General features: G+C 34.9%; 2 protein-coding genes across 6 annotated transcripts; one reads left to right on the top strand and one right to left on the bottom strand.

Annotated features, from left to right (window-relative positions):
* Positions 1-990: 990 nt before the first annotated feature.
* Positions 991-24,780, top strand: Nmnat (nicotinamide mononucleotide adenylyltransferase). Of its 5 annotated transcripts, none has more exons than XM_076384164.1 (6): positions 1,107-1,325; positions 1,635-2,041; positions 2,117-2,218; positions 2,292-2,458; positions 13,093-13,176; positions 13,904-14,040. In XM_076384164.1, exons 1-5 carry the CDS (start codon positions 1,250-1,252, stop codon positions 13,136-13,138), a joined length of 798 nt encoding a protein of 265 aa, XP_076240279.1. In that variant the 5' UTR covers positions 1,107-1,249; the 3' UTR covers positions 13,139-13,176; positions 13,904-14,040. The 5 variants fall into 5 exon arrangements, with proteins under 5 accessions (XP_076240276.1, XP_076240279.1, XP_076240277.1 ...); XM_076384162.1 differs by lacking the exons at positions 13,093-13,176; positions 13,904-14,040 and adding exons at positions 3,602-3,959; positions 9,755-9,924; XM_076384161.1 differs by lacking the exons at positions 13,093-13,176; positions 13,904-14,040 and adding an exon at positions 3,602-6,502 and having other exon boundaries at positions 991-1,325.
* Positions 13,165-27,618, bottom strand: LOC143182870 (ABC transporter G family member 20). The gene is made up of 15 exons (XM_076384166.1): positions 27,547-27,618; positions 19,128-19,257; positions 18,306-18,550; positions 17,593-17,770; positions 17,417-17,510; positions 16,972-17,187; positions 16,010-16,095; positions 15,699-15,930; positions 15,341-15,518; positions 15,101-15,216; positions 14,914-14,984; positions 14,755-14,843; positions 14,474-14,650; positions 14,311-14,397; positions 13,165-14,088 (listed from the first exon to the last, which is right to left on the bottom strand). The coding sequence occupies exons 2-15, from the start codon at positions 19,229-19,231 to the stop codon at positions 13,874-13,876; spliced, it is 2,088 nt and encodes a 695-aa protein (XP_076240281.1). The 5' UTR covers positions 19,232-19,257; positions 27,547-27,618; the 3' UTR covers positions 13,165-13,873.
* Between the last annotated feature and the right edge of the window lie 329 nt (positions 27,619-27,947).

Here is a 27,947-nt window from a genome sequence, read left to right as displayed (position 1 = left end):
TTGAAAATAAATACATACATGTACGTTTATCGTTCCACGTGGGTCATTTTCCAATCGCTTTGAAGTTGTTTTTTCGATTATCAAAATCATCGAGAGTACATGTATCGACACATAGCTGGCGCTACCAAACTGTTCTTCTTCTTCCACTTTTCACTTATTTACCATGAAACTGAAAATTTTTCAACACAAAGTTTTCACAATTCACAATGCTTCATTAATTAAACAAAACTAGCATAAGTATTTGAAAACGAGAAACGAAAACTAAAAATATTTTTATACAAAATTAGTTAAATATTTAAATAAATACACTGTAGTAATAAGTAAATTTTAAAAATTAATTAAAATCACTTAAATATATGAAATGAGAAATCGATCACGCGAACGAATTTTTGACATGTTATCGATCCAAAGGTCGTCACGAAACTGAACCTGTAGGCCAATTTGAAAGGTCACAAAGCCCATGCCCAAAGGTGTTAAGAAAAAATAAGCAATAAGGACAAGCCACGTTTATGACTGTCCTCTATTAATTGTATTTACATTTAGGTTTCATCCCTTATTCCTATCATTTTATGCTTTTACACGCGGAAAAATATTAAATCTCTGGTACACTTTACAATAATAATAATCACTAGTTTTTATAAACCTCAATGTATAAATGTAGATTTTAGAATCACTTATAATTTTCAATTTTTTTATATCTGATACATACTAACATTGTAATTTTATTTTTAACCGAGTTTCTACTTATTTAATTACAAACTTCTATGAAATAATAATTCTATTCCTACCTGAAATATCCAAAATAGATGCTGCCTAATTTCAACGTTGAAGATTCTATCTGAGAAGCTCTTCCAAACGGTATAGCGGAATTCCAACGTGCATCAAATAAGCAATTAATTATGGTATGCGTCATATTGACTAAAGTAGTTATTGCGTTACGTAAGTATTAGAAACAATTATTGCACAATAGTTGGTTAAGTCTTAAATGTCTTCAAAAATTATTGCATTAAGAACAATTTCTCAATTGACTACTGCAGTGGCACCATCTCAAATATGGCTGAAACGTCAGCCAGTGTGCAGTTCATACGGTGTGGTTGGGTGTTACGGTGGTGTTTTTAACGATTTATCTCGTTCTATCACGTATCTCCCTGGATGTCCTGTATTTTGTCCGCAAAAGGCCTCAAAGAGGAAGCTTAAGCAGTTCATTGCAACTGCTGTCAGCACATGCAGCGTGATAGAAGAAGAAAAAATGGCACCAACGCGTGTTATTCTTATGTCGTGCGGCAGTTATAACCCTCCAACCAATATGCACTTAAGAATGTTTGGTACATATATATCATGCCTTGTAATCAATATCCTCTCTTTACATAGACACAAAACCTTTTGATATGTGCGTAATAGTCGCTAGAAATTTTTCATCAGCTGTCATTGTTGATTACTCTAGTAATTCAAAATGCTGCTGAGATAACACTGTAAACAAGTTGATGTCATTGCCTAATATAATGATTTTGCAGATAATTACTTGAAATTTTTTCGCCTTTTACAAAAGAAATACTTTTTCTCTGATTATTAAACATTTTAATTTTAGGTATGATTTAAAATAATATATTAATTCTTTTATATATAATTTATAGAAATTGCCAGAGATCATCTTCATAGAATGGGAACTCATATTGTGGTTGGTGGTGTTATATCTCCAGTCCATGATGCGTATGCTAAGAAAGAACTCGCAAGTGCATCGCATAGATGTGCTATGTTGAGATTAGCCTTACAAAACAGTGATTGGATTCGACTTAGCTCTTGGGAGACAAGACAAAATGGTTGGACAAAAACTAGACTTAGTTTACAGCACCACCAAAATTTGTTGAATTCTGTATTATTCGATGCAAACAATCTTAATCGTGTGCCGATTGAAGATTTAGAATGGATACCAGAGAATGTGAAAAATAGCTCTGATCATACTCCAATCCAAATTAAATTATTGTGTGGTGCTGATTTGTTGGAAAGTTTTGGAACACATGATCTTTGGGCTGAAGAAGATGTTAGTCTATTGATCGAGTATATTTTTAGCACAAATTTAATAATTCAAAATAAGATGACTGTAATTCTCTTACAGATTGATGCAATTGTTGGTGAACATGGTCTCGTAGTCATTACTAGGGAAGGTTCTAATCCTAATAAATTTATATATGATTCAGATATTCTTTCTAGACATATGGTAATTATCTTCAAAATTTGTAATTACAATTTCTATAAATTTCTAAATCCGATTATAAATATTCTATGTGCAGCACAATATTTACATAGTAACTGAATGGATTCCAAATGAAGTTAGCTCCACTCGAATACGAAGAGCATTGAAGAGAGGTGAAAGCGTCAGATATCTCCTGCAAGATGCTGTGATCGATTATGTCTATAAACATGGGATTTATGATGCAAAGCCGACAACGTCGACAATGTGAGTTTAACACAATTTAATTAAAATGGTAGCTCACATAAATATTGGCAACTTAATAGCACATCTTCCAGTAGATTTAAACAAAAATTTATTTTTATGTATTTTGTACAGAAAAAATGTATATTTTTCGTAGCACTCATTCCACGTAGTTGGTGAGTTTAGAGTAAAGCTAGTTAATCTAAGATGTTGAACTATTTTACAAAGTGATATAATTATAAATGTTATCAACAAAACTTAACCCTTTTACTTCTCTATAGTTTCGTTTTATAAAAAATATCGGAAGATAGATTGTACAAATATTTCTAATCAACATGTTCATTTTCAAAAATATAAAGTTTAAAAATTTGTAAAGATCTGAATATTTATGCACTAACATTAATAACTAATCAAATATTATTAGAATTGTTTTATGATGCGAGAAGTATTAAAAATGGGCCCAAAAATATAAAACTTTTGCCAAATATACACTCCAAGTGATATACTCATATTTAATGAAATTTCCACTATCTTTTATTGCTCAATATACATATATTAGTACTTAAGATAGTACTTTACGTTTACTAATTTTTGTAAATACTTATAAACATGATTAGACTGCAGAGAGTTTTCAATAATTGGTCATACATCATTTATCTACAATTTGTTAAGTATTAAAAGGGTTAACGTGTATTGTACAAATGTAAAACGATAATAGATTAATCTAGTCTAAGAGTCTTCCATTTGTATGTAAGCTAATTTTCATGAACCAATTCCCCTAGTACCATAATTACGAATAAATTTTACCTAGTGCATTATTTCACGTTCCTTATGATATTATTTTCACAATCTGCTGCTAGACTAAGAATACCGATTCATGGATGAAGGCGTAACACAGTTGCTTCGCTAAATTCATGTAAAATTTGTGTATATCGATGCAAAAATGGCATCGGTTAGAAAATTTGCGCTCCAAATTTCTCTAATTCAAAATCATAACGATAAACTCTGACGAACTGTTCTTCAAAATCTATAACACCAATGAAAATGATCCGTCGAAGCCTTAGTGCTTGAATCGGGTATGCAGCGAACAATCGCAACAATAATCAGGACCATGTAAAAAAAATCGTGTCTTGTTTTTCACGCTGCCAATCTGCTTGGACACTGAAGTAAGTTGGAACTGACCTCGCCCAATGCGAATAATTACTTGACCATTGATTCGAAGTATCAAAGCACCTTTCTCACGCCGTCGCCTAGCGACGTTACCATGGAATCCCCGAGTCCGATCGAAATAATATCCATCGACGTGCCCGATACGGTTCTGCGTAAGAATATCCAGAACGCGACGAGCGTGGCGTGCGTCGCTTCTCGGCATGCCGGCCTCGAGGAGGCGCGCGAGAAATTCATTAGCGCGCTCGTCGCCGAGAACGGTAACGGCAAGCACATAACCACCGCGAAGGCCGCTTATCCAGGTCTCGCGAAACAGATCATCGCCACCGAAACCGGCGAGTCGCAGATCCTCGACGAGGTAGGTTTCGTTGACGATGATAGGAAGATCAGGAAGGTGGTCAGGGTACAGCCCCAGTCGAGTCAGGTAGAACAGGTACCCCCGAGTGTCGCCACCTCGTCCAAACACGAGGCTACCGTCGAGAGTACCGCGAAAGCCTGTGTCGAGGCGGAGGATCGCTTTAAGTCAGACGAGAGTAGAGTTCGAACGATGCTCGAGGACGAGATTGCCGAGGTAGGATTAGGTAGAGACAAGGAAGATCCCGATAATAAATCTTCCGTCTCGCCTTCGGGTCATTCCGTGTCTGTAGATAACAGCGGGCGCCACGAATGCGCTCTGTCAGACTTCAGCGTCGACAAAGAGGATTATAGACTGTCGCGGTACGGTTTAGATGATGGAATAGAAGATATCCAAGAACAAAATGAGGATTGTCGGTTAGGAAAGGTGTGTTCGAACGATTCGATCGAGAATCAGCGGGTGACCGCGATTCCCAAGGATGAGCAGTTTGATCGAAAGGAGAGCAGCAATGTGCTTGACCAAGACGGTTTCTCTGATAGTATGCGACGTTCTAATACACAGGTTTTGGTTCTGGTTAGCGCTATGATTCATAATCCTTTTGAGAAAGAGAGCACGACTTTGATCTTAGAGGAAAACGCAGTCCAAGGCAAAGGTGAGATTATGATATACAAGGGTGACTCAGATGGAAGTATCGATAAACTGAGTCTTTTGGTGCAGTCACCTGTACCGTCGTCTATGAGTGATGAAAGTACGGTCAAGATCCAAGAAATAGTCGATGATGTGTCTGAAAACGTGAAAGAAGCATCAGACGATTCGTTGGTTCTGGATAAGGCGTCCTCGAAGCGAGATATGAACATTGAAATAGATGGTAAGTACGTGAAGTCTGTCGTAAACTCTCGCAAAAGTCCCAGGAAGACTAAAAATGGCCAAATGCGAGTCTACAATAGTGAAAACGAGGAGAAACAGATTAGAGACAGCCATAAGACAGAGAAAAAAAGCACTGATTCCTATACACAATCGGAGGAAACGTTTTACAAAACAGTATCAAAGTCTTCTTCGAAGGTGTCCTCGTCGAAAACGAGAAGTCCCAGAAAGGAAGGGAAATCTTCGCGATCGAGTGTTCAGAAAGCATCCAGCAGTTCGAAAATTCTCGATAACACAATGAGTGATGAGAGGCTGAAGAAAACGCATCGATACAACGCGAATCTCAAAGGAAGCCTTGACTCTGTGATCGCTACGAGCGACTCTAGAACAATGTCCAGACGAAAGTCAAAAACTGACGAAGGTTTCTCAAAAAAATCGAAGAGCTACGAATCGATAAAAAAGATCCAGGAGACGTGCTACGAGGATTCTTCCAAAGCTGACAGTACGTCCCAACTGATCACAGCCAACGAGCTGGACATGCATACTGACGAATTCTGTTCAGTGTGCTGTTACGTGAACGAGATGTCCCTGAGAACCGAGGAAGGAGTCGGCAGTCCAACCCAAGAGAACTTTTACACCTTGCGTTCTAACTGCAGCTCCATCGCCGATGAAGACTCAACAGAGTGCGACATCTGCAGCTCTTGGAATCTCCAGGAGTCCACTGACACACTAGACAGAAAGATAGTCTCAAACGATTACGATCAGCTCTGCGAAATGTGCGAGATTTGTGGCGAGATATGCGCCACGTTCAACCCCGAGCAGGAGACAGCGTTCTCTGCGACATGGAATTCCAGGGATTCCGAGCACGATCGAATACTCGAATCTTCCTCAAAAAGTCTTCCCAAAGAGACCTCTAGGATCGTCGACAGCGCTGCAACAGATCCATCATTGGATGAAGATAGTTTCGAGATCGAGAACTGTGGGCTCCAAAGTGGCCCTGACTCAGTGGACGATCGACCATTAGTCGATCAACCGAGTGAAAAACTCTCGTTGAAGTCTCTTAATCTGTTCGATGCGTCTGCCACCAAGAAGAACTTACAAGACGCGTATTTCATACCAAAAGACGAAGTTGCTATCCTGACCAGCGGCGCGAGGCGAATAAGTCGCAAAGGTTCTTTGCTGAGGAAGAAACCCGAGGACTTGGCGAACGTTTCTCAGGACAAAAGGCGTTATTCTTCAGTAGACAATCTTCAACTAGCCAAAGTGTCTGCTAGGAGGAACGAGAAGATTCTCAAGTCGAAGAACAGCAAACTGATTGGCTCCGCGGACAACATACGAGCTTCCAAGAGTTCCAGGAGGTGCAAGTCTTTGCAGAGGTCAGCTGACAATGTACAATACATTGACTCCTCGACGGATAATCTGGATTCGTTGGTGGAGGGTCTAGATAGGGGAGGTGAGACTCAAAAGTCACTGGACTGGATGGACAGGCCGAAAATCAGGGACAATGAAACGGTGAAGATGATTCTAACGAAGCACGGTATTAAAATAATCAGCGAGAAAGAAACTGCTCTATAATTGAGAAGGCCGAAAGGCGAGCAACCAACGAATATGGGTTCGAGAAGATAGAGATATATCGAATTAAACCGCTCACATTAGTTACACAGAGTCACGGATAATATAATACGTATGTGACACAGATTAGTTGAAACTCTTGTTAGGTCACCTGGAAAACTTTAGCCGCAGTCGTGTCGACTCTCTTGTGATAACTCTTGACTGGTAACCATATAATCGCCTTCAAGAGGTACAAGATTTTTCACGGTACAATAGGAATTAGTTAACAAATACGTATATCTGTATATTTAACACGATAACGAGACAGGGCTCCTTCCGAGCGAGAGAAATGCCAGAATGTTACGATTAAATCCTATCCGCAGATTCTATTTAATCGAGATCGTTCGCGCGACGAGATTTTTTCTTCGAGGTTCGATGAAACCTTAACCGTGGAAGAACGAAGAATGGAAATCTCGGAGCGTTTATTATTAAGCAGCACGTTGATCGTCGTAAATAGACCGAGTTCTATTGAGTATAATATGCATACGAAGAACACAGGCCTTCGTGAGACTCCTTTAGAGCATGCAGGAAAAGAACGATACTGTATTACGTGAATGCATAACGAATTAAACTTAAGAGTCACCGCTGTTGGGCCTGATTAGTTGATTCGACGCGAGATACCGATTTGTTAACGCGTGCGTTGGAGAGAAACGTTGAAGAGATGCATATGATGATGCAAGTTGAAAGGAAGTTTCTGATGTTCTTGACAACGCACGAGCACCAAGGGCGGTAAATTATCAAGACAATCCTAATGACGTGTCAATACTACGGAAAAATCGTTTTAATTAAATATAAAATATTCTACGAACTATTATTAAGTGATACGATGGGCTGCGGTACATCGATCGGGGAAAGCGTTTCAGGGATCTGCTCTTCTGATAATGGGTTCTTCCTAGGCATTGTAATAAGACTAACAACGACGAAAGCGATGAAATTTGATCGCGAATATTGATTACTTTAACGTTACAGCCGAGTGTCTTCACCTGCAAATACTACGTCTGCCAAATGACTTTTATTCGATACGTGCCAATTGTTTTTATACCTTTTTTAGATCGCGTTTTTTACTATTTCGAACGCCATATCAGTATAGTTTGGATCGCCGGCACTTTCTAACGTTAAAGGAATCGAGAGAGGGAGAAAAGCGTTCGTTAGTTTTGTGACTTTCACACGTTGAAGCGTTCCAAATCATAAACTATATTACGAAGAAAATGAATTGAGGAGAAAAGATAAAAGTAGACCTAAATTTCAATCAATTTTTTTTTTTTATATTAGATCCAGAGTGAATTTAAAAGAAGGTGAGTTTAAATGTTTGTACCAATGCATATTGCACGAAATTTTATTTTGCTAAAAAGATTTGACTGGAATATGAGATATTGTTACATGCTTAACGATAGTGAATGTTTCTCCAATGTTACCAAGTATGATTAAAACAAAATCATTGAAAGCCTAAGTTAAGTCTACCCCTATTCTTTAAAGTTGAATGTCAGCATAAGTATCGTGCATTGGTGCAAATCTTGAGGCAGGTGTCCCTTTAAATTCCTTCTGAATTCACCGAGTGAAAGGAAAATTTGATTGAAATTGTCGGCCCCACAGGCATGACCTATCATTGTGTCACAGTGTTCGATCAGTCTCTCTTTCCTTTGTATCTCGTATCCTGTTGCACGGTGTCATGCGCCTCTCTGTCATGAATTTCGCTTGAGAAATCCCTCCAGCGATTACTGTTCTTACAGTGAACCTCCACTGCATCTAACTGTGATGAAAACGTTCGAAGAACGGAAATCCTTAGAAGTATTTTTGTTTAATATTTTTTTACGCTCTGATTCGTTCGATAAGATCGTAATAATCGTATGTTACGCTTAGGTGCAATGAAACCGAATCATTGTTTGAAATTATGGCTGAGCTTCTTAGGCGTATCTATGTTACATAGTGCTTCATTTTACGTATTATCCCGCCAGCAATGAGACCTTTTGACGAGCCACTGTCGAGAAGCATCATGTTTGGGAATGATTTTGCGAGAAGCAAACCGCTGCTTTGTTTTGAAAGGAACGTTCTTTTCTTGTCGACATTTTCCAACCCCTCCTTTTTGTTAGTCTTGATACGCAAGTTTTATTGGTTCACCCCCCCAGTAAATAAACTCTGTTTGCTCCTCTTGTTATTATATAGTGTCGTAGATAGACGAGTGTGGCGATAAAATGCTCAAGCTGACGATATTGAACGTTTAACCCTTTGGGGGCGCAATTCTGTCGAAAAGTAGTTATTGCATACCAGAAGAATATATGAATATATAAATTCTATCGTTATATTTCTATAGAGTATATACGTTATTTATTTTTATTACAAAATCGAGAATTAAAATGTAGAGCTATGAGAAAGTTGCTACTGATAAAAATACAAGCTGGTTCTAGGTGTCACGAACTTCGACCACAAAGGGTTAATTCACAAAGTGCTTCCTCAGTGCGAATAAAATCGGCCTTAGGCCTACCCCTTGTACCTTTTTGAGACCGACTCCGCTTCTTTTTCTATATTCCTGTATCTTCGTTTCTTTCTGTCTGTATTTTCAATTATTTCGTGAGACACGTGAGATGTGTTTTGACCATCGCGACTTCTATCATGCAATCGTTCTAGTTGGCAATATTTCTTTCAAATCCTTTTTGTGAAACGTAAAATCTTTTTCTACGAATGTTTTCAAAAATTGAAGAAAGAGATGTAGATTTATTAAGAGAATTTCATTTGCATAATATCTGAAAAAAAGGTCAGGTATCACTACATTATACCTGGATCTCTTTTTACATGGAGGATTTATACCATGTAAAAAAAATCATATAGGAGGTTGTGTAAAAATTGATTTATAAATTGCAATTTATCACTTTACAAGTTGCAAATCAATTTTTACACGCTTTTTGTATGCATACGGATTCACCGTGTAAAAAGAGACCGAGATAATCTAATGAAATTGCTTATAAATAATGCTGCCAGTATCACATCTAAGAAAAAACTTAATACCACTTAATTCGTTTCTAAAGCCACCTTTTACTAAATTAATATTTAGTATTTTATCAGAACATTTTCAAAGAAAATGTCTCGTTCAAAACAATACTTAAAGTGTCAAATTTAAGAAGACAGTAATCTTCTGTTCATCTCTTCCTCAATTTTTCCTCTCAATCAGCCAGCGTGTAGGTGCAAGTCTTATAGTTTCGTGCAGCAGTATTCGAAGTCGTTTAGTGAAACGGGGACGAAAAAAAAAAATGAAAGAAAATCCGATGGCGTGATAGAAGTCGATGTGTGGTTCGGTTCTGATGGAGCATGTGATATGTGTTTTCCAGGGTACAGCAAAACCTGCATGCCTACTGTAAGACAGATAGTTGACTGTCTCGTTGCTGCTCGACCCATGCCAATCCGATGCGGCCCCTGCCTTACTGCTAAACGTACTAATACTGCTACTAACAACAATCGCGATAGTAACGGCGTTAGTAGCACGGCTAACAGCAACAACATCAACAGCTACATCAACAACAACAAGAACGTACACGCCTACGAGAACATTAAAAGCTTTAGTATGCGCGATTTTACGGTTCGCTATGCAACCGACCGCGACTAGGACTTCCTTTTTCTTCATTTTGCCGCGGTGCTGGGAAGCGCGAGAATCATTTGCATATTTTTTTGATTGTTAATGAAAGACGAATAACGTTGATATTATTGAGTAATGGAATTGATTTGAGAGGACACGTTCGTTTCACTGTTTGAGAGTGAGATTGTTAGTCTTTAGTTTTGTTCAACAGTTTATCGCGTTTTCTAATATTTTAACAATAGAGAATACAAGTGAAATTTTGAGAGTATTTTTTCTGTGTTGGAATTTTGAGAAGTTGATTTTGACTCTTGGCGATCAATTTATAATATGATTTCTCTCGATTGATATATGAAGTGAATAAGTAAGTCATACGATTGCAATTAACATACATATCGTTGAATGAGTAATTCTAATAAAAATATGTGCAAGAAAATTGGTATTTCTTGTAGATGATATATCTTTCTTAATCGGGTCATTCGTAATGGCGTGTTTTTTACACATGCTATTCATCTGAGCATGTTTTACCTGCAATTATTGAATTAAAAGAACTACATCCTGTATTCTTTTTTAAACGTCTATCTCCCCAGCACTGCTTCGTTTTTATGGGAGGTTTCTTAATTTTTTGTCTCTACAGATTGAGTATTCTAAAGCTGAAATGAAAAATATTTTATAAACTACGAATATTATAAGAAATAGTGTAAAACAAGAATTAAGTTAAACGGGTGATTAAAAACGTTTTTTGATGATAACTGGTGGATGTATTACAATTTTATCAATTCTAGATCAAACAACGAAAATATTTTGTTTCACGCCATCTTCTCCAATATTAATAGTTTACAAAGTTTTTAAGTTTTAGCAGTAGATAACTCAATCTGTACATTAAAAAATATTTAAAAGCTTGTCATGATTATGAATAGCACGTATTTTAATATTTGACAAGACGCTATTTGATATCTGGCACGTTGTTGACGTAATTTATTACATAGATCTCTATTTTTACTTTCTATGAAAGTTTTTGGTAACGATGCAAATTCAAAAGCATGTGAACACATGCAGTACAACAAATTTTTGTTTAGGTATTATTGCGATTAAACATTAAAAAAATATGCGCTTCATTAGACGTTCGCGTTCAGTTTCAGCAATCTGAATATTAAATGTTCAGCGTGATTAAGATTCAATTAAGATCGTTCTTTCGTGATACATAATCAACTATTTTTTGTGCAGGGATATCATTACTTTTCTTACATGTTGTGCTATTGCGTGTTGCTCTTGTAATATTGCAATAGCTGCGACAATCTTAGTTGAAGTGAGCGTTGCATGAATTTACTGCAACGTATAATTTTGATAACTGTGTAATAATATGCCAATGAAAAGTGGTTGTTCTTGTATTTTCTTCAGCAGGAAATTATGATTTCTCAACAGATTCTGAATCTGTTATTTATATTTCACACTCTATTCCTAGAATAGAGCCAATAATTAAATACTGTCATATTGAAAATGTTATGTATTCTCTTAAAACATTAATATCCCTTAATTTTGTGAGCAGAATTTTTACGTAATTCTTAATTCTTTACTTTATCTTCGATTGTACGACGCTATCTATAAGTCTTTACTGCGTTTTCAGTCATTTATAAAATTAGCTTTCTTTTAAGAAAAAGAAAAACTTATGACAGAATCTATAAACGAAATAGCAACTGATAACTTATTGCAAAATATTTATAACAAAGGGAATACCTCCGTAACTTTTTTCATTTCATGCACGATAGCATTGATTTCTTTAGACGTTAGCAGAAGGTCAGCGAGGATCTCACAGGTTTGCAATTGTAATTCAGTGTTTTCTAAGTGCAAGGTTGTAATGGAAGAAGTATGAGAGAAAATCAAAATAATCGATACATATTTTGTATACGCTGGAAGAAGAGAGAAATTGAGAGAGAGAGAGTGATAAAGAGAGTATTTTGTTCGAAACTCAGAAAGCGTAAAAAGTTTGGCGTACTTGTGAGCGTGTTTGACACACTTGTATATTTTTTTAATGAAATCCGTTTTTATCTATACCCAGAAATTATTTATAAACATTAGTATACGAACGTTTAGATACTAATCTATCCAGAAACAACTCTACTTCTTTTCTTTGGAACTGTGATTTTTACCACTGACACTTTACACTCCAATTTTTTAAAAATTTAGTATATAGAAACCTAAATTTTCTTATAATTTAACTTTGAAATTTAAATTAAAGCAAATCATGGCTCTTTAAAACTTCTTTACACTTTGGAAATTTATAAATTATTTTAATACTAAAATTTCATTTTTAGAAGAATGTAAAAAATGTAAGAAATTTCAACTTGTTGAGAGATTCTCTCTTCTGTCAAACGTTGAGTGAAATGGTTGGAGTGTAAGGTTTAATTTCTGCATACTTTTGCTCAACAGTAGTATCCACTAATAGCATTAATTATTAAATACTATGTCTAGCTGAATACAAAAGTGATTGTGATCAGCTAAATCATAACTATAGAAAAAGAAAAAGCTTGTAAATCTTGATCGATTTGTTTGTAATATTTATACGAATTATTTCGCAGTCTTTCACCTAAGTGCCAGATAATTTTAGAGTATTTTCAATTCATTGTCAAGCTGATATCTATTTAATATAGGACACCAAGGAAGATTGTTTGAATGTAATATTCGTATCCTAATTTCGTCTAAACGCGCATTATTTTTACTACATTTTTCGTGGAAACGTGCTTCAGGATCGATGATCGATGTCACGTATCCCAGTACGATTATTGATAAATATACTTCAATTTAAGAACAAGTTACAGAAGGAAAAATATATATATATAAAGAAAAAAGTTCACGTAGTTCGCACGTTGTATATGTTTGTATACTATGTTAATCTAGTGAATGTCGTAAAACATGTATATCTGTGAGAACGTATATGAGGAGATAAATAAATCTAAAATGAAGAACTATATTTGATTGAAGCCAAAAGAATGATTTCATTTTATGGTTTCATACGTAATCCCTGTCTATTTTTAAATAAGCGAAATTAATACTGAACTTACTCTGTTATTTTGCCCTCACTTTTACCTTTTGTAGATCCTTCTTCGACCTGGAACGTTTCTTTGCGGAACCAGAACACTAAAAAAAATCAGAAAATTCAAGAAAAAGTAAACTTGTCAGGTAAATTTATTTCAATAATTTGCACATAATTCGTTTATTTACACACTTATAGTATTAGATATTAACATAGTGGCACGTAGACATGTCTGGTCGTTTAAATTCTTAATTGCATTTTGGAGGAAAGATACGAAGGTGAATTTCAAACGCCTAACTATAGTTAGAACATATGGCAACCTTTCTCAATGACTTTGGATAGCCAATTGATTTGTTCTGACTATAGTTATCCCTTCCATACATGAGCCCAGACTATAGGTAACTATAGGTCGTTCATATCCTCGCGACGAATACATTTTTTCAACAGAATGCCCCCTAGGATAGTAATATTCATGCATACACACTGATCTAAAGATAATCAGATTATGATAACAAATATATGACTGGTATTTATTAACAATTTACAACATACCTATGCCCTATTCACATTTTCTCCCGCGCTATTACCCTAAGCCTCAAGAAATCCTTGATTTTACACACAGACGCTTGCCACATAAACATCTCACTCAGCATATATATAAAATTGTTCTTGCCCTTTTGTCCTTAGTCAAATTAAATTAGAACCTAGAGATTATTTAAGTCTAAAGCGACTCTACCCTGTGAAACGTGTGAAAAACTCCTTCTTCACTATTGCACGATTCAAAATCTCCCCCATCATCTATCTTATACTTTCTTATTTCCTTCCATTACGTTCAACATATTTTTAGTAACTCTTTGACCTTAATTGGAATAGACAGAGCACTATAAAGCCTACAATCCACGCCGCGAGTACCAAAAATCCACTGTACACCTCGGGCTCGTCCATGGAACTTCCCTTCTCCAGAACTCCCCTCAACGAGATGCCTGGTATCGTTAAGGGTAAGCTTAAGCTTAACCACCGAAGGACTTTGGGCATTCCCTCGATTGGCCAAATAAGTCCTTTAAAATCCCAATAATATTAATACCTCCCTCGTTACTTTACGAATCCTTGATTTTAGACTCTGATTGTTCAATTCAAGCTTTGATAAAAAATTCGAACTTTGATAAAAAAATTCTGACAATCTACACGAGATTATAATAGAAATGTTAAAGCACCTTTGTTGAAATGTTAAAAAATGATTTTTCTATTTTAAAATTAAAAATACTACGTTGACTACCTACCACAAAGAAGTAGTAGTGGATAAAAGCTTCCCACGGACGCGTAATTGACGAGAGCATAAGAAGTACACATAATCGATATTGAAAAGCCTATTAGAATTTAAAGAAAAAACATATTTAATTTATTTTGCTATATATGTTCAGTAATATCAATGTTAATGCTCACCATATAACATTCCGCAAATTCCTTCGAATAAAGCCAGCCAAATAACAACGGATATCGAACCTTTACACTCTACATTAAAGTGTAAGAAGGTGACACACAATGACATCATAACTTGAATGATAATTACTGTCAGTTGTGACAGCAGGTGTGTAAGTAATATTTCTGCTGTTTTGACACCTAATTTTGGATCGACATGACGATTTCAAATAAAGAAACTGATTTACCTATAATTATCTGATTTATATCCATTTCTTTTGATATTTATTATATTTTATAATTACCTTGAACTAAACTTCTATCCCATACGCCAGAATTTCGGTCTGTTATAATTATAGTTGAGCAAATTGATGTTGCCAGGAGAAATGTTAATCTAGAAAGTCGAATGTAAACTTAGAGTGTATTAAAGAATTTTATTTATTCAGAAAAAAATTCGAACTTACGATAGTATAAAAGGTGGTGTAACGAACGTTACGTAATTTTGGTCTCTCTTACCAAAAACAGGATCGCCAAACTAGAAAATTCAAGAATTCATCCTGATAATTTTAGTAGATATTATTTAATTTTAAAATTAATATTAAAAATTTTAGATGTACTTCTGTAAAAAAGAAAATTATTAAGTATACGTACGTATATCGGTATATTTCCAAATTTCTTAGAGATTTTACATTGCTCCATGATCTTTTGATGGACATCAGTAAAACTATCACGTAATTTTCTTTCTGCAAACAAATCTATTTGCCTGTCTAAAAAAAAGAACATCAATATTTAACGTACATCCTACTGTGTAAAAATAATTTCAATTAAAATAGAAATAAATATTTTCATCGGTTTTTATGTGCCATAAAAAATTATTAATCTGGTAAATACCTGGCGTTTGTACGATAACTTCAATCTGACTAGCTATAATATCTTCGTCTGACGCGGATAAATAATTTTCTAATTTTGCGTAAAATGCGTCGGAAAAATTTCTGTGGAATTGCATTATTGCGACACTTTTTTGTTTTGTAATGTCTTGTAGCGCGTCATCGTAGGTATTATAGTACAGCTGAAAATTGAATACCCCTTCGTAAATAAATGGAATCTTTAAACAAATAGCCTCTTTATATTTCAATTCTAAACTCTATAAAATCCTAGAAAATGCAATTTAAATATCTAAAAATATCAAATCTGACTTTTTACATGTCCATGTGTATCGTATCATTCGGTTAATGTAAAATTTGTGTACCTTCTTTAACACAGAGTCATCGATTCCATCTATGAATCTACAACTGAGATTAGCAAAATTGCAAGTAAATTCTTCTGTATCGTATGTAACATTGCCCCGATTTCTCCCATAATCACAGTTCCCAGCTTCGTGGTTTACAATTGATATTGCAAGTTCCTTTGGATCTAAGCCAGTGGAATTGAAAAATAGCGTCACTTGCAGTATCGGTAGGATTATCGAGAACAGAATTCCTCTGCACAAATAAAACGAATTATCGATGAGGCACTTGCCATATGCGTCTCGTGCGTCTAATCGATTATCATGACAATTACCCGGGATGACGTACAAATTGAAGAACGTTCTTCATGAGCAGAGCTTGGCATCTTTTTGTTGTACTACTTCGTAATGGCGCTTTTCTCTGAAATATAGTTTTTATGTATCTTGAAACGAGCTATATATTGTATACGAATTTTTTATACAAACTATACATTTATAACTTCGATACTTATTACAACTTTTGAGCTCGTTTCAATACATATGTACATAATAATGTTGCCAAATATGTAATATGTAAGCCAATATGTAATGGTATAGAATATGTATCTAGATTATTCCAGTGTCACCTAGGTTTGAAGTTTTCTCTACTTTCACTGGCAGGTACTGTCGAGTATGATAAAAATTGCTTTTGTAGAACTTTCTTTAATATGAAGAGAACGAATGAAAATTTTCAAACGAGAATCTTTCGTGCATTAAAATTATTTTCAAATAAGAATGCTTCGCGTATTAAAATCGTTCTTAAGCTAGAACTAAAATAGAGAACAGAACATATATAATTGTCAATGTGAACGTACTTCTATCACATAAACTTTGAGTTTTAGAAGTATAAAATTATACGGCAAAATAAACTACTTCAAAACGAATTATAAGTGCACACTCGTTAAAACGAAGGTAAACTCTGTAGAAATAAAAAATGCCTTACATGCAATGCCTTTTACCGCAGTTATTAGCAGGAAGCTATGAATATGGTTTCGACACGAAGTAGTTTACCCTTTTCTATTCGTTAATGTCGAGCTTCGTTTAAAACAGAGCTTGGTAAAACTAAGTGACCTAAATATTCTCAACAGTTATTCAGAAGTAATTATTTAAAATTGAAGTCATTAATGGAAAATTAAGATGAGAATTCTTCAAAAATAAATACCTGCTAAAGTCATTAAGTTTTCTCTTCGACAAACACGATAAAAACATTTTCTTTAAGCCACTAAGAATAAGTCTAAAGTCTAAAACATTATGATACCTGGTTTGAATAATTTTTGTATATGGAGTCCAGCGTAACGACATTAGTGATCTCTGTGGGAGTAATCGTCGGTTGAGACAGCCTTCGAGCCTGAATTTGCGTTTGCTGTTGACTCAAGTTCAGAAACGCTTCCTCTAAAGAATCAGTTTGGAATTGTTCCAATAAATCCTTTGGCGACGTTTCAGCCAATAGTTCTCCACATCTCAGTAATCCAATCTAATGATTACAATATTCATTAACATAGATCATGACTAATGATTTTTTGTGGAGATTCATTTTAATCGTAAAATAATTGAATTAAAAAATTAAACATAAAGGTGTTCGAAAAACGCTTACATATCTTTGACCTGATTATGTATATGAATTATTTCAAACATTTTGTTACGTGATCTCTTAACTTATGTAAGCTTTGATATATTATTTATAAAGTAATAAACGTGCTTACTTTATCAGATTGCTTCGCTTCCTCGATGTAATGCGTGGTGATGATAACCGTGACACCGTCCTCATGCGCGATCTTCACCAAGTGGTTCCAAATACTGTTCAAAGAATCTTCGCTTATTTTATCGTTCTTTGATCCCCTTACGCGATCGAGAAGCAAGGAAATGAAATTGTACTTGCTTGTCCCTTAAAACTGGATCCAGACCGACGGTAGGCTCATCGAGGATCAACAGTTCAGGCTCGTGAAGCAAGGCCACTGCAAAGGACAATCTTCTTTGCTGACCGCCACTCAAGTTCCTCACTAACCGATTTCTGGGCGGCAACTGAAGCAGATCTTTCAGGAACATGTACCTGTCCTCTGAAATCGGAAACAGAGGCGTAGTACATTTGCTTAAACGCGCAGCAACTACCTATGAGAGTCTGTTCCCAAGGGATTTATTAATAATAACAGATTTCAACTTAATGTCAGTTTGACACTAGAACTCTAGAGTTATCAGAGATCGTATTCAAATAGTAAGTCACATGTTTCCATTTTCGAGATACTGGCGATTAAAGTTTTCAATTTCAATACTGTCTTATGGACTTGTGTCTTTATAAACCTTCATTTTTGAGTGAAACATTTTTAATACCCTTTCTTCCTCCTACAAATATAAATTCTATATTCTAGATCTCAATTAAGACCCTAACTCGATTTTTTTGAAAACGTGACACAGGTTGTTTTGCCTTACAACCACAGACATATAAATTGATTATTTCTATGAATTATATATTTTCTCAAAAACCTGTAATATTGACAATCTAATGAAACTAGGCATACGTTAGTTTTGGTAACTCTAGTGTTAAAATATCTAATAATGGTCTTACGAATATATTCCACCAACTTAAGAACTCACCAATTCTTCGATCATCCAAACCATTGATCATGCCAAAGAAATACAGCGCACCAATCACAGAAAACTCTTGAACCAACGAAATGTCCTGCGGCATGTAACCCACTCGTGGTCCTGGAACGCCCGATTCTGCGTCGCCTGGTTTGCCACCGAGTATCCAAATGTCACCGCTGTCTAATTTTCGCACACCGACCATGCAGGAGAGCAGAGTGGTTTTGCCGCAACCACTGGGCCCCAATAAGCTGTATCTATAAAAAAAATGATAATTGATGATTTTCATTGTACGTTTCTTCTCCTGGCTTCTAGGTTCCCTATTCACTTTAGCTGTGATGTAATCTAGAAGTTTAGACTTGTATATTTTCAACTGATTACTAATTAGGTACATACTTATTGCAACCCAAATGATGAAACGAATAAATGTACATGGTTTATTGATTTAATACGTCCTCGTACAATGTAAATGGTTGAAAACATGTGTAATGATCGTAAAATGATTAGAATAATTCATGGATGTAAGGATGATTCTTTAAGGGTACTTCTACTCAAGGATAAATTGTTAAGGATACTTAAAACGCAGTAAAGACTTATGTTAGTTTCAAGAATGATTTATTTCACTGATAGTAGTAAAGCTTTCACCAATGAATTCCTATTGTTTTAAGTATGTTAGAAGTCTGTACATATTTTATATCAGACAAGTTGAAATTTATTACTGTTAACTACTTCCTTCCTTGATTTTTTTCTCAATTCAACCTTGATTCTCACGTATATTACTTTGATATGCACATATAATTAACTTCCATACGATTCTTCATAAAATATACTTACATGCATCCTCTGGGGACAGTTAGGTTCATGCCATCCAAAATCGGCGTTTCTTTGACATACCGCTTCCTAGCATTCCTTACGATAATCGCGTATTCTGCCATCATTTTGTAAACCGTCAATTAAAGACAGTCTGCAACAGACAGGGGATAATTATATAGCTGCAAGTATTTCAAGATTCATGTACGGATTAGAATTTCTTGATATGCAATTGCATTAATTGACCTTTATACATGTGAATCAAAAACATTTTTTGTTCTAATCAAAGACGTTCTCCATCATTAGAAAACCAAAAAAATTCATTAATGCTGTCACATGCACTTAATAACGATTCATGTTAAGCAATTATCAGATCGTGTGTAGTCCTACTGTTGAAATATCTGGTATAGAGTTCAGAATAATTTACAGTTTTTCAAATAAATGATAGTCTAATAGTTTTCGCTTCTAAAGTAGTGAAATTCAAAGATACTTGTAGTATTGAATAGAGTACATGGTTTTAGGAATATTTTTCATAGTTTTACGCATCCTATTCACCCTTAAAGTTATACTCACGAATTTTGCTCCACTTTTTATCATTTTTAGAAATTTTCTTAAAATATTTTATTGTTTTTAATAATTATTTATTTTCGTTCAACACTAAATCTTATATTTTCAATTTGTAAAAAAACTTATTCCCTCTAGAAGAAAAGATCTATCATAAAAACATTAGTAGTATCTATTACATATCATGGTTGAAAAATTCTTCAACAAATAATTACAATTTATCATTAAACAAGACACCTCTTTCCCAATAGTCAAGAAAGTTTGTGGAAACGTATTTGTCTTTCATAGCTATAATAGCGCAGCAATTTAACGAATCTAGGACTAACGATCACGTAATTCTTTACAAGTCGTACTTCAGAAGGAATTTTGCCAAGGCCATCAGGTTGTTCCTCCATTAGTAAGTGAGAGAAGGTACTTCCTGCATGCACAGTATACTTTTCGTATAATTCCCATAAACCCTTTCACTTTCTTGAATCGATCAGGAATTCCAATTAAATACGCCGCAAAAGAAGGTTGTCATTCTTATATTAGTTTCGATTTGTGATACTTCGTACGTCTGAAGTGTTAAAATAAATTATTCTAAATTGAAACAACTTTCACAAATTTTACTAAGATTCATGATTAACAAATTTTTTATTTCGTTCATTTCTAAGTTTTACTTTTATTTCAAATTTTTTGTATTTGTTGTGCAACTCTGAATCTAACATACTCAGTTTATATTTTTCATACTTTTCATATTCATTTCATATTTTTCGACACTTCACATTTTTTCTCCCTTTGATATACTGTACTTTTGCGAATGTTACACTGTATTCAATTATGAAATTCTTATGAAGATTCTACAGCTTTGTTGTGTTATGATTTTAATTACATTAGTATATAAACAAAATGAATCAGAATCAGCAAAAGTTAACTGTAAGTTCGTGACCCTGTTTCGCTCCGAAGACGTTCGTTGTGCCATTCGACATGGCGTACGAGTTCGATGACGCTGAAACAGTTAAAACCAACACAGACTGATTTTAGACGATATATTTAAACGTCATTATGTATTCTTCACAGATCGTCTTTATCTTAAATAACATTCACCGTGGTGGTCCCGTCTGTTTGTCATTCGAAGTATCTCTTTCAGTATACATTATTGTCCTAATGTGATACGAATTTATAACAGTACTTTTCAACCCTTCAAAACGTATTCCTGAACACGAGACATAAAATGAAAAACTTATGTTTCAGATAGTGAATAATCGATAACAATTTATTCATATTACTCAATGACTAATGGCGCCAATGTTATTGAAGTTTGTAATTAAAGTCGACGAGAAAATGTGAATAATAAGTCACGTGCCTCATCGACTCGACAATAAAAGTAATATCAATGTATACACAAGCTTTGCTCTTTTTCTGGAGCAACCTGAGACGAGGAAACTGCGAATGCATTAGTAGTGAATAAAAAATATTACGCGAATAAAAAAGCAGAATTTCTTCTTTTTCGAGCACCTCTAGGGAAAACAGAAAAATGATTTTTAAAATTCAAATTGCTTCCTGGAGGTGTTAACATTCATTTCATCAGTAACAGTTTCTATCAGTCAATCAAATAAACGAGAAAATTAATTTTTTTATTATTATCCTTTATTAAATAATAGCTTATACTTCACGAAAATACACTTCAGTACTTTAACTTATTAATGAATAACAAACTATCATATAGTATAAAGTATCATAGTAAACAGAACACAGTAAATTGTATTTTCTTTTCTTTCAATTATTCTACATGAAGAAATTAGTGACCCATTAACTACAAGGATCGAAACTTCCTGAAGAGTACAACTTTCAAACGGAAGTTTAATTGCACCTCTACTGTTAACAACGTCCACCTAATGTCACTATTTCTATGCATTCTACGTGGGCAAGATCGAAGAGGACCAGTTTCACGTACATATACCTATAACTATCACAGGAACATGGAGGTAAAACGGATGTTCTACCGTTATACGAAGGGACACTTTAAGTCGTATGCAGTCGACCTACGATGCGCTGTATCAGCTGAGCCTACACAACGCGCAGCAAGTTGGGAAAAAGTATAACTCAGGGGTCAACGTTCCGGAACGATCGTCTGGAGCCTTACGATATAATAATCGAAGCTAGAATCGAGGAAGGAATAGTGGAATTCCAAATGGTACATCGAATATGAAATGTCTTTTTCCTTGTAAGAAAATAATCCCACGATAAGACATATCATTGTGATCATGATTAATTTTATAGGGAGTTTTTAGCTGCTACTATCTATTAGACATTATTTCTTCGATAAATACGAAAGAAATCGAAGGATTTTGGAGTGCAAAAAACTCACAGAAGTATAGACAGATATACCCAGTTAATGTAGGATTGAGAATCAACCTTAAAGATAATATAAATCTCTGTAGGATCCTTAATCTAGGAAAGGAAATCCAAAAATTTTGGAGGATGTTATACTCATAAAGATAGACAAATTGGTCCAGAAAATCAATTTTAAGAATAATATAGACAGATCTGTAAAATAGGTTTTAGTTATTTGCCAGCCATACACCGTTACTCATAGAAATTTAAATATCGCTTGAAATTCGTACAAGGCTGATAACAAGCATCATAAATTTATGCAAATCTCGTTAAAGCATGCAATTTGCAGCGTACTTTATATCTCGTTGTCCTCGCTGCCAGAGAACGTAATTCTCGCTAACAACTGGAGCAACTGTTTCTCTAGACACGCTCAGAGGGCGGCTACACTTTTTATCAATCAAACGATCATTTTCCGGTAGAAAGAATACGCGTGATTCGATGAGGCTTCAAGGCGCTCGATACAAGAATACAGGAAAAGTGTTACGAGAGACAGTGTTAAATGAGCTTGAAGTACCTAAAGTTGCGATGCCAGACACCGAGACGATGATGTAACGTGTTTGATAATGCCTCAGAAATCGACGACCAGATTTACTTAAAGGGCGTCCATGGAGAAGCGGAATTAAGGTTTTCAAGGTCGCCCAGTGGCAAAAGATACGAAATATTTCGACAGAGATTTAGAGGTGACCAGTCAGAGATGATTAATGAGGGTTCGAACTAATATTTCATCGCAATATATCCTGCTGTCTGATGGTAATGCGTCACTTAGTTCCTTGTCGCGAGCAGGCGAAATCTATATAGCTTACAAATTAGGAAATAAAAAATTACACGAATACCTTGAGATCCTCAAGGTTATCCAGTGGCAAAGGATATAGAAGGTTACATAGACGAACAGAGCTACCTGTCGTTGAATCATTACTTATGATTTGTTTTTATAGCGTCTGTGCAATGGGTGACAGTTTACAAATGAAAGATCGGTAGGCTCTTGGTAACGTCCAGTTATCGACAATCATAAATTCCAATTCAATTTCACAACATGTATGTACACATATGGATAGTAAGAATTAAACTTAAACTCTGTTCTTGGTTCAGCGTGATAGAATTTTCTGTTTATACTGGGGTATCTCAATCTATTGCATCGATATTATTCAAGAATTCAGAAGTAGTACATTTAGAAGCGCATGTATTACTTTTACTTTTTTTCGTTTAGACACGTTAATTCACTATCGTAGCGCGGAGTATCTTGTTTGTAGAACCACTTTCTACGTACAAAGAGGCACGAATGCTTCTTAGTTTCTTTTACAAAATACGAATCCATTAAATGCGATATAGCGTGTAACATACTGGATCTTTATCACCTTTTCCATCTTCTCTCGCGTGAAATCGCTACCTTTCTTTCCTTCCCCTTTAGGATTATCATGCTCTACGGATACCTAAACAAGTTTATATTTCTAAGATCTATTCAAGCGTCCCAATACAAAGTTCTACACCTAAGCAAGGCGGCCTAAATACTGTTCCCATTCTTTTCATCTGATTTCCATCTTTAGCAATAGCCTCGACGAAGAGTCATGTTAGAGCCATCAACGAGTAACGTGCTCCTGTTTCTATCGGAGTAAATAAAATGAGCTAAAGCAATTTCTAGTTTCACTTCACTCTTAGTTTTATTCAGTGTTAATTTGACGGTAATTCTTTTCTTAGAAACTGAAGTAGATATATTAATCTATTATCCTTCTCGTAAACCTGTACCTGAAAGCTAAACTGACCTAAGTCCTTTTTTATTATTCTTCAGGAGAGCGGGAAAAGAAATTCACCTAGTTCTTGACATAGTAGTCTATATTATTATGTCTTCTTTACTTATAACATAATGTAAATAAATTCCTTTTATTCTACTAAAATAAATAGAAAGACAGACTCAGTTAGAAAAGATGGATTTGAAAATACAAAGAAAGACTTCAGGATTGCCTGACCCTTCCACACGGTCCAACTGTTACCTTTTCCGTGTTCAACCCTCCCAAATTCCTTATAATAAATACTAACTTACTTCATAACTGAAAACCACAAGGGAAGAATTTAGGTACATAACTTACAATTAGTTACTAGCTAGTATCTAAAAGAGATTACTCTTATAAATACATTCAGACTTGAAAAGATGAAAATCTCGACAAGTTCCAAGCCACAATCATTCTTATAATAGAAGTAAAGGGAAATAACTTGACAAGTTCATGTAAAAAAAAATAACTTGAGAAGTCTGAGAGACATCCTAAGTTACTAAATAATTCCTAATAACTTTACTACAATTTTATTAGAACTTCATTAACATTGCCTTTATTAACCGATTGTTATTCCATAGTGTCTTGTTTTCCACTTTAAATTTGCTCTGCCCTAAAATCGATCAAGTTCCTCCCTTGTGGTCTTCAATTCTGACCGCAAGCTGAACGATTCCTCGCAAGGATCAACGTAAGAACTAATTTCGCGGTGTTCGGTTGCAGCAAGCATCTCCGCATGGACGGCTCGCTGGATTTAGCTCGCGTTCTTATTTCCTGCATAAAGTAAGACACTTGCCAGCGCAGGATGTCTGTGCGAGCAATAGGCAACGAAAATAGGCGAGTGTAGAAAGTAAATTCACCGGAGAAATTCGCGTCGAAGGAACGGTTCAAGCGGTCGCGCAGCATCTCTCGCCATCGGTCGTCGACCGATCGTAGTTTTCGACCGTTGCCCGCCACGCGGTCGAATCACTCATTTTTGCGTCACTTTCGTCACGAAAGAAGAAAGTGAACGCCGTAAAAGAGGCTCCGAAAGAAAGAGTCGACGAGTTTTTGGTTGGGACATCCATCGAAAGTGAATCGACTTGGTTACTAGAAGATCTACAGAAACTAACGATGAATCTCGCTTTTATTCCTTAATACTGTAGGCTTGTCATGATTTCGTTCATTCACCGCACAAATTTTTCAGTTTTCTTCCACAGAGAAAATACTTCATATTTATGAACTGAAATATTGGGAATAGCACGTATTTTTTTCAAAAATTAGTCATTTCGAGAGGCCTAGTTCAGAGGAATAGGTAATGCTTTTACTATTGATAATTTCAGTGTTAAAGTATGTTGCGCAAATGATTGAAGTCATTATACGACGTCGATTTGGGGATAATAACGACGAGTCTGATACGATACCAGTACAGAAAAACATAATATTCAATATAAAAAATTCATAAGGAAAAATATCCTCAAGATTCACGAAAGACTGGTCAATCGTCAGAAGAAGCGGTAAAGGATATAATCAGTGCATGAGTAAAAACTTATTAATATATGTTAATGAAATATCTTTCCATGTAAGATAGTATTTAAAAACAGCAATTACATTACGTATGTGAACCACTACGCAGCTGATAGCTTTTTTAATTAACTGCTGCTTCTGACTATATAAACCTACTAATTAATTTATTCCTTAAGTTAGATGTTATTTATAATAAGCATTTACTGCAATCTTGTACCGAGATTAAATATTTATAATTTTAATAGTTGGAATGCATGGGAATCGTCCTATGCATTAAAAAACTCATTAACTATCCTATAAAAAAAACTCATATGTCCGCATATAATTATAAATGTACATGTACAAGGTTTTGAATTAACGTCAAAGACACAGTAAAAATACGGAAGTCAATATCTATTTAAAAATTTCCTAATTTCGTAATACTAAACTAAGAGTATACTAAATAGATAAAAAGTTATCTAATTTCATAAAAATGTTCTTCATTACATATTTTATAAAAGGTTTTCTATATTGCAATCATATTAGCAAAATACGTATTTAAATTCTACTCTATTTTAAAGAAAATTTAGATCATTACAGTGTAACGATTCGTGACTGGAAAAATATTTCCAACGTCATCATTTTTCTGTCGTGCATTTCGCGAGTGTCTGGTGTTTCAACCAGTGAAAGCAATTATTAAATACGAACTTCCTGAAGAACTGTAAAATATTTCACATGCAATGTATTGTACTAAAAGGAATAAAAATTAAGTAAATAATAAATATCTGCTGTGTTAATCCCTTTACATCGAGGTAATTTTTTAAACAAGTGAAATATTTATTTGGCAATTATTATGTTCCCTGAAGACACCATGACGCAATAATTGTCTACATATTTATTCACTGTGTTTTGTTGCTGATGAAGCTGCAATCTTACACTCAGTTTCCATGATCCCTTACTCAACTTGTCAATTTGACAGTTATGTGAATAGTATTCATAGTGTTTTTGTTTTGTGCTTCGAAATATAAAAGAGAATGACAACTTGTACGAATGCATGGTTCAATAAATCTTTTCTTCTTAATACACGAGTATATATAAAGCTTTTTTATACCTGTTCGAATACCTACTAGAGTAATCAATTTTTTGTCACAAAAAATTAAATTTGAATTTACATAACTACGAATCGAATTAACGAATGTATGTAGTATCGTCTAGTACGCGACAGGAACTTTTGTTAAATTAATAGAGTTACTGATGAAAAGCAATAGTTAAAATTGCTAATTAGACAAAATAAATTATGTATAAAGAACGACTCTATTCTTATCTCTTAATGTGCAATATCTACTGAGGTTCTTCCCTACATCCTATTCCCATCAGACTTGCATCAGTAATCGCTACATGCTGAGATAATTAATGGAGCCGTCAGTTTCTTTTTGAATTCCATAGTTTTCTATGGTATTTGCAGTATCCTCCTTTATGTACCGCGAATTAGGCGGTGAGATAAGTGCTCTCTTCCTCGTTTCATCTATTATGCAACGTTTCCTAATGTTAACTTCAGAGATTATGGTCCTATCCTCGGCGAGGCTCATTATTATGCCCAGAACAGGAATTCAGAGTGTCGAAGAAGCAACAAACATTGCAGTTGCAAAAATTTCAAGCGTTCTCTATGTTAATGTATTCCTACATGAATACTTAAAGAACTTACAAACGACATTTTACACTATTTGCGACTAGAAATGTGAACAAAAACTGAATGAGTAGCGTTTCTTGAACCTTCTATAAATAACGAGAGGTTATTAAACGTATACGAAGAGAATAGAATCTTAAGCTACATACAACTTTTTAGTTCATTTTCATAAAACTCTCATCAAGTTTCATTTATCAAATCGAAAAAAAGAACTATAATCGATAGCTGTATATAAAAACGTAAGAAAAAATGAACGTGAAAGAAAACTGTTTATTTGTGGAATTTCCCGAACTTTTTTGCGCACAAATAAAAAAAAGTACAAGGATTACACAAAGGTTTCGATGAAGACAATAATGTTTCCTGTGCACCGATGCTATGACAACAGTATCATTTCCCAACATAGCAATTTTACCGCGGTTTGTTACGAAACTTAAGTAATCTTACGAACGAAAAGAACAAACGGAAGAAAGTTATCATACAACTTTCTCGATCTTTCTCCGTACAGATTGAACGTACAAGCAAAATTATTGTCATCCTGGTAGAAATGAAAAATCTCAGACGTACTCACCTTCTAATAAATTATCCTTCAACTCCTGCAGACGGGATCAGAAACAGTTCTCTTTTCAAACCGTCCACTCCTTCAATCCCCCTAAAAATCGACATCGATCGTTTCAGGATTAACGTATAACACCAATCACCGAAGTTAAAACTTTAAAACGAGCGATAAAACGTGTCCACGAATCAATTAACGATAATGACAAGGAAAGTCGTAGCTATGTACAAGATTTCGCGCGCAATTCAACTCTCCTTCCTCTTCTCACTATCCAAAGCTTCCTTTTCGCGCGGTTAACATTCTCAAACTACTTTGCCAAACACTTCTCTCTACACGGATCTATCTTTCGCTAAAAATCACTGAAACTAATGTAGAACTCAGTTAAATACCAAAAGCACAGGAGAATACGCGCCACT

Source organism: Calliopsis andreniformis, chromosome 9, assembly GCF_051401765.1.
Source record: "Calliopsis andreniformis isolate RMS-2024a chromosome 9, iyCalAndr_principal, whole genome shotgun sequence".
Lineage (NCBI taxonomy): Eukaryota > Metazoa > Arthropoda > Insecta > Hymenoptera > Andrenidae > Calliopsis > Calliopsis andreniformis.
Note: the sequence above shows the minus strand (reverse complement) of the source record. Positions and strands in the feature narration are given on the sequence as shown.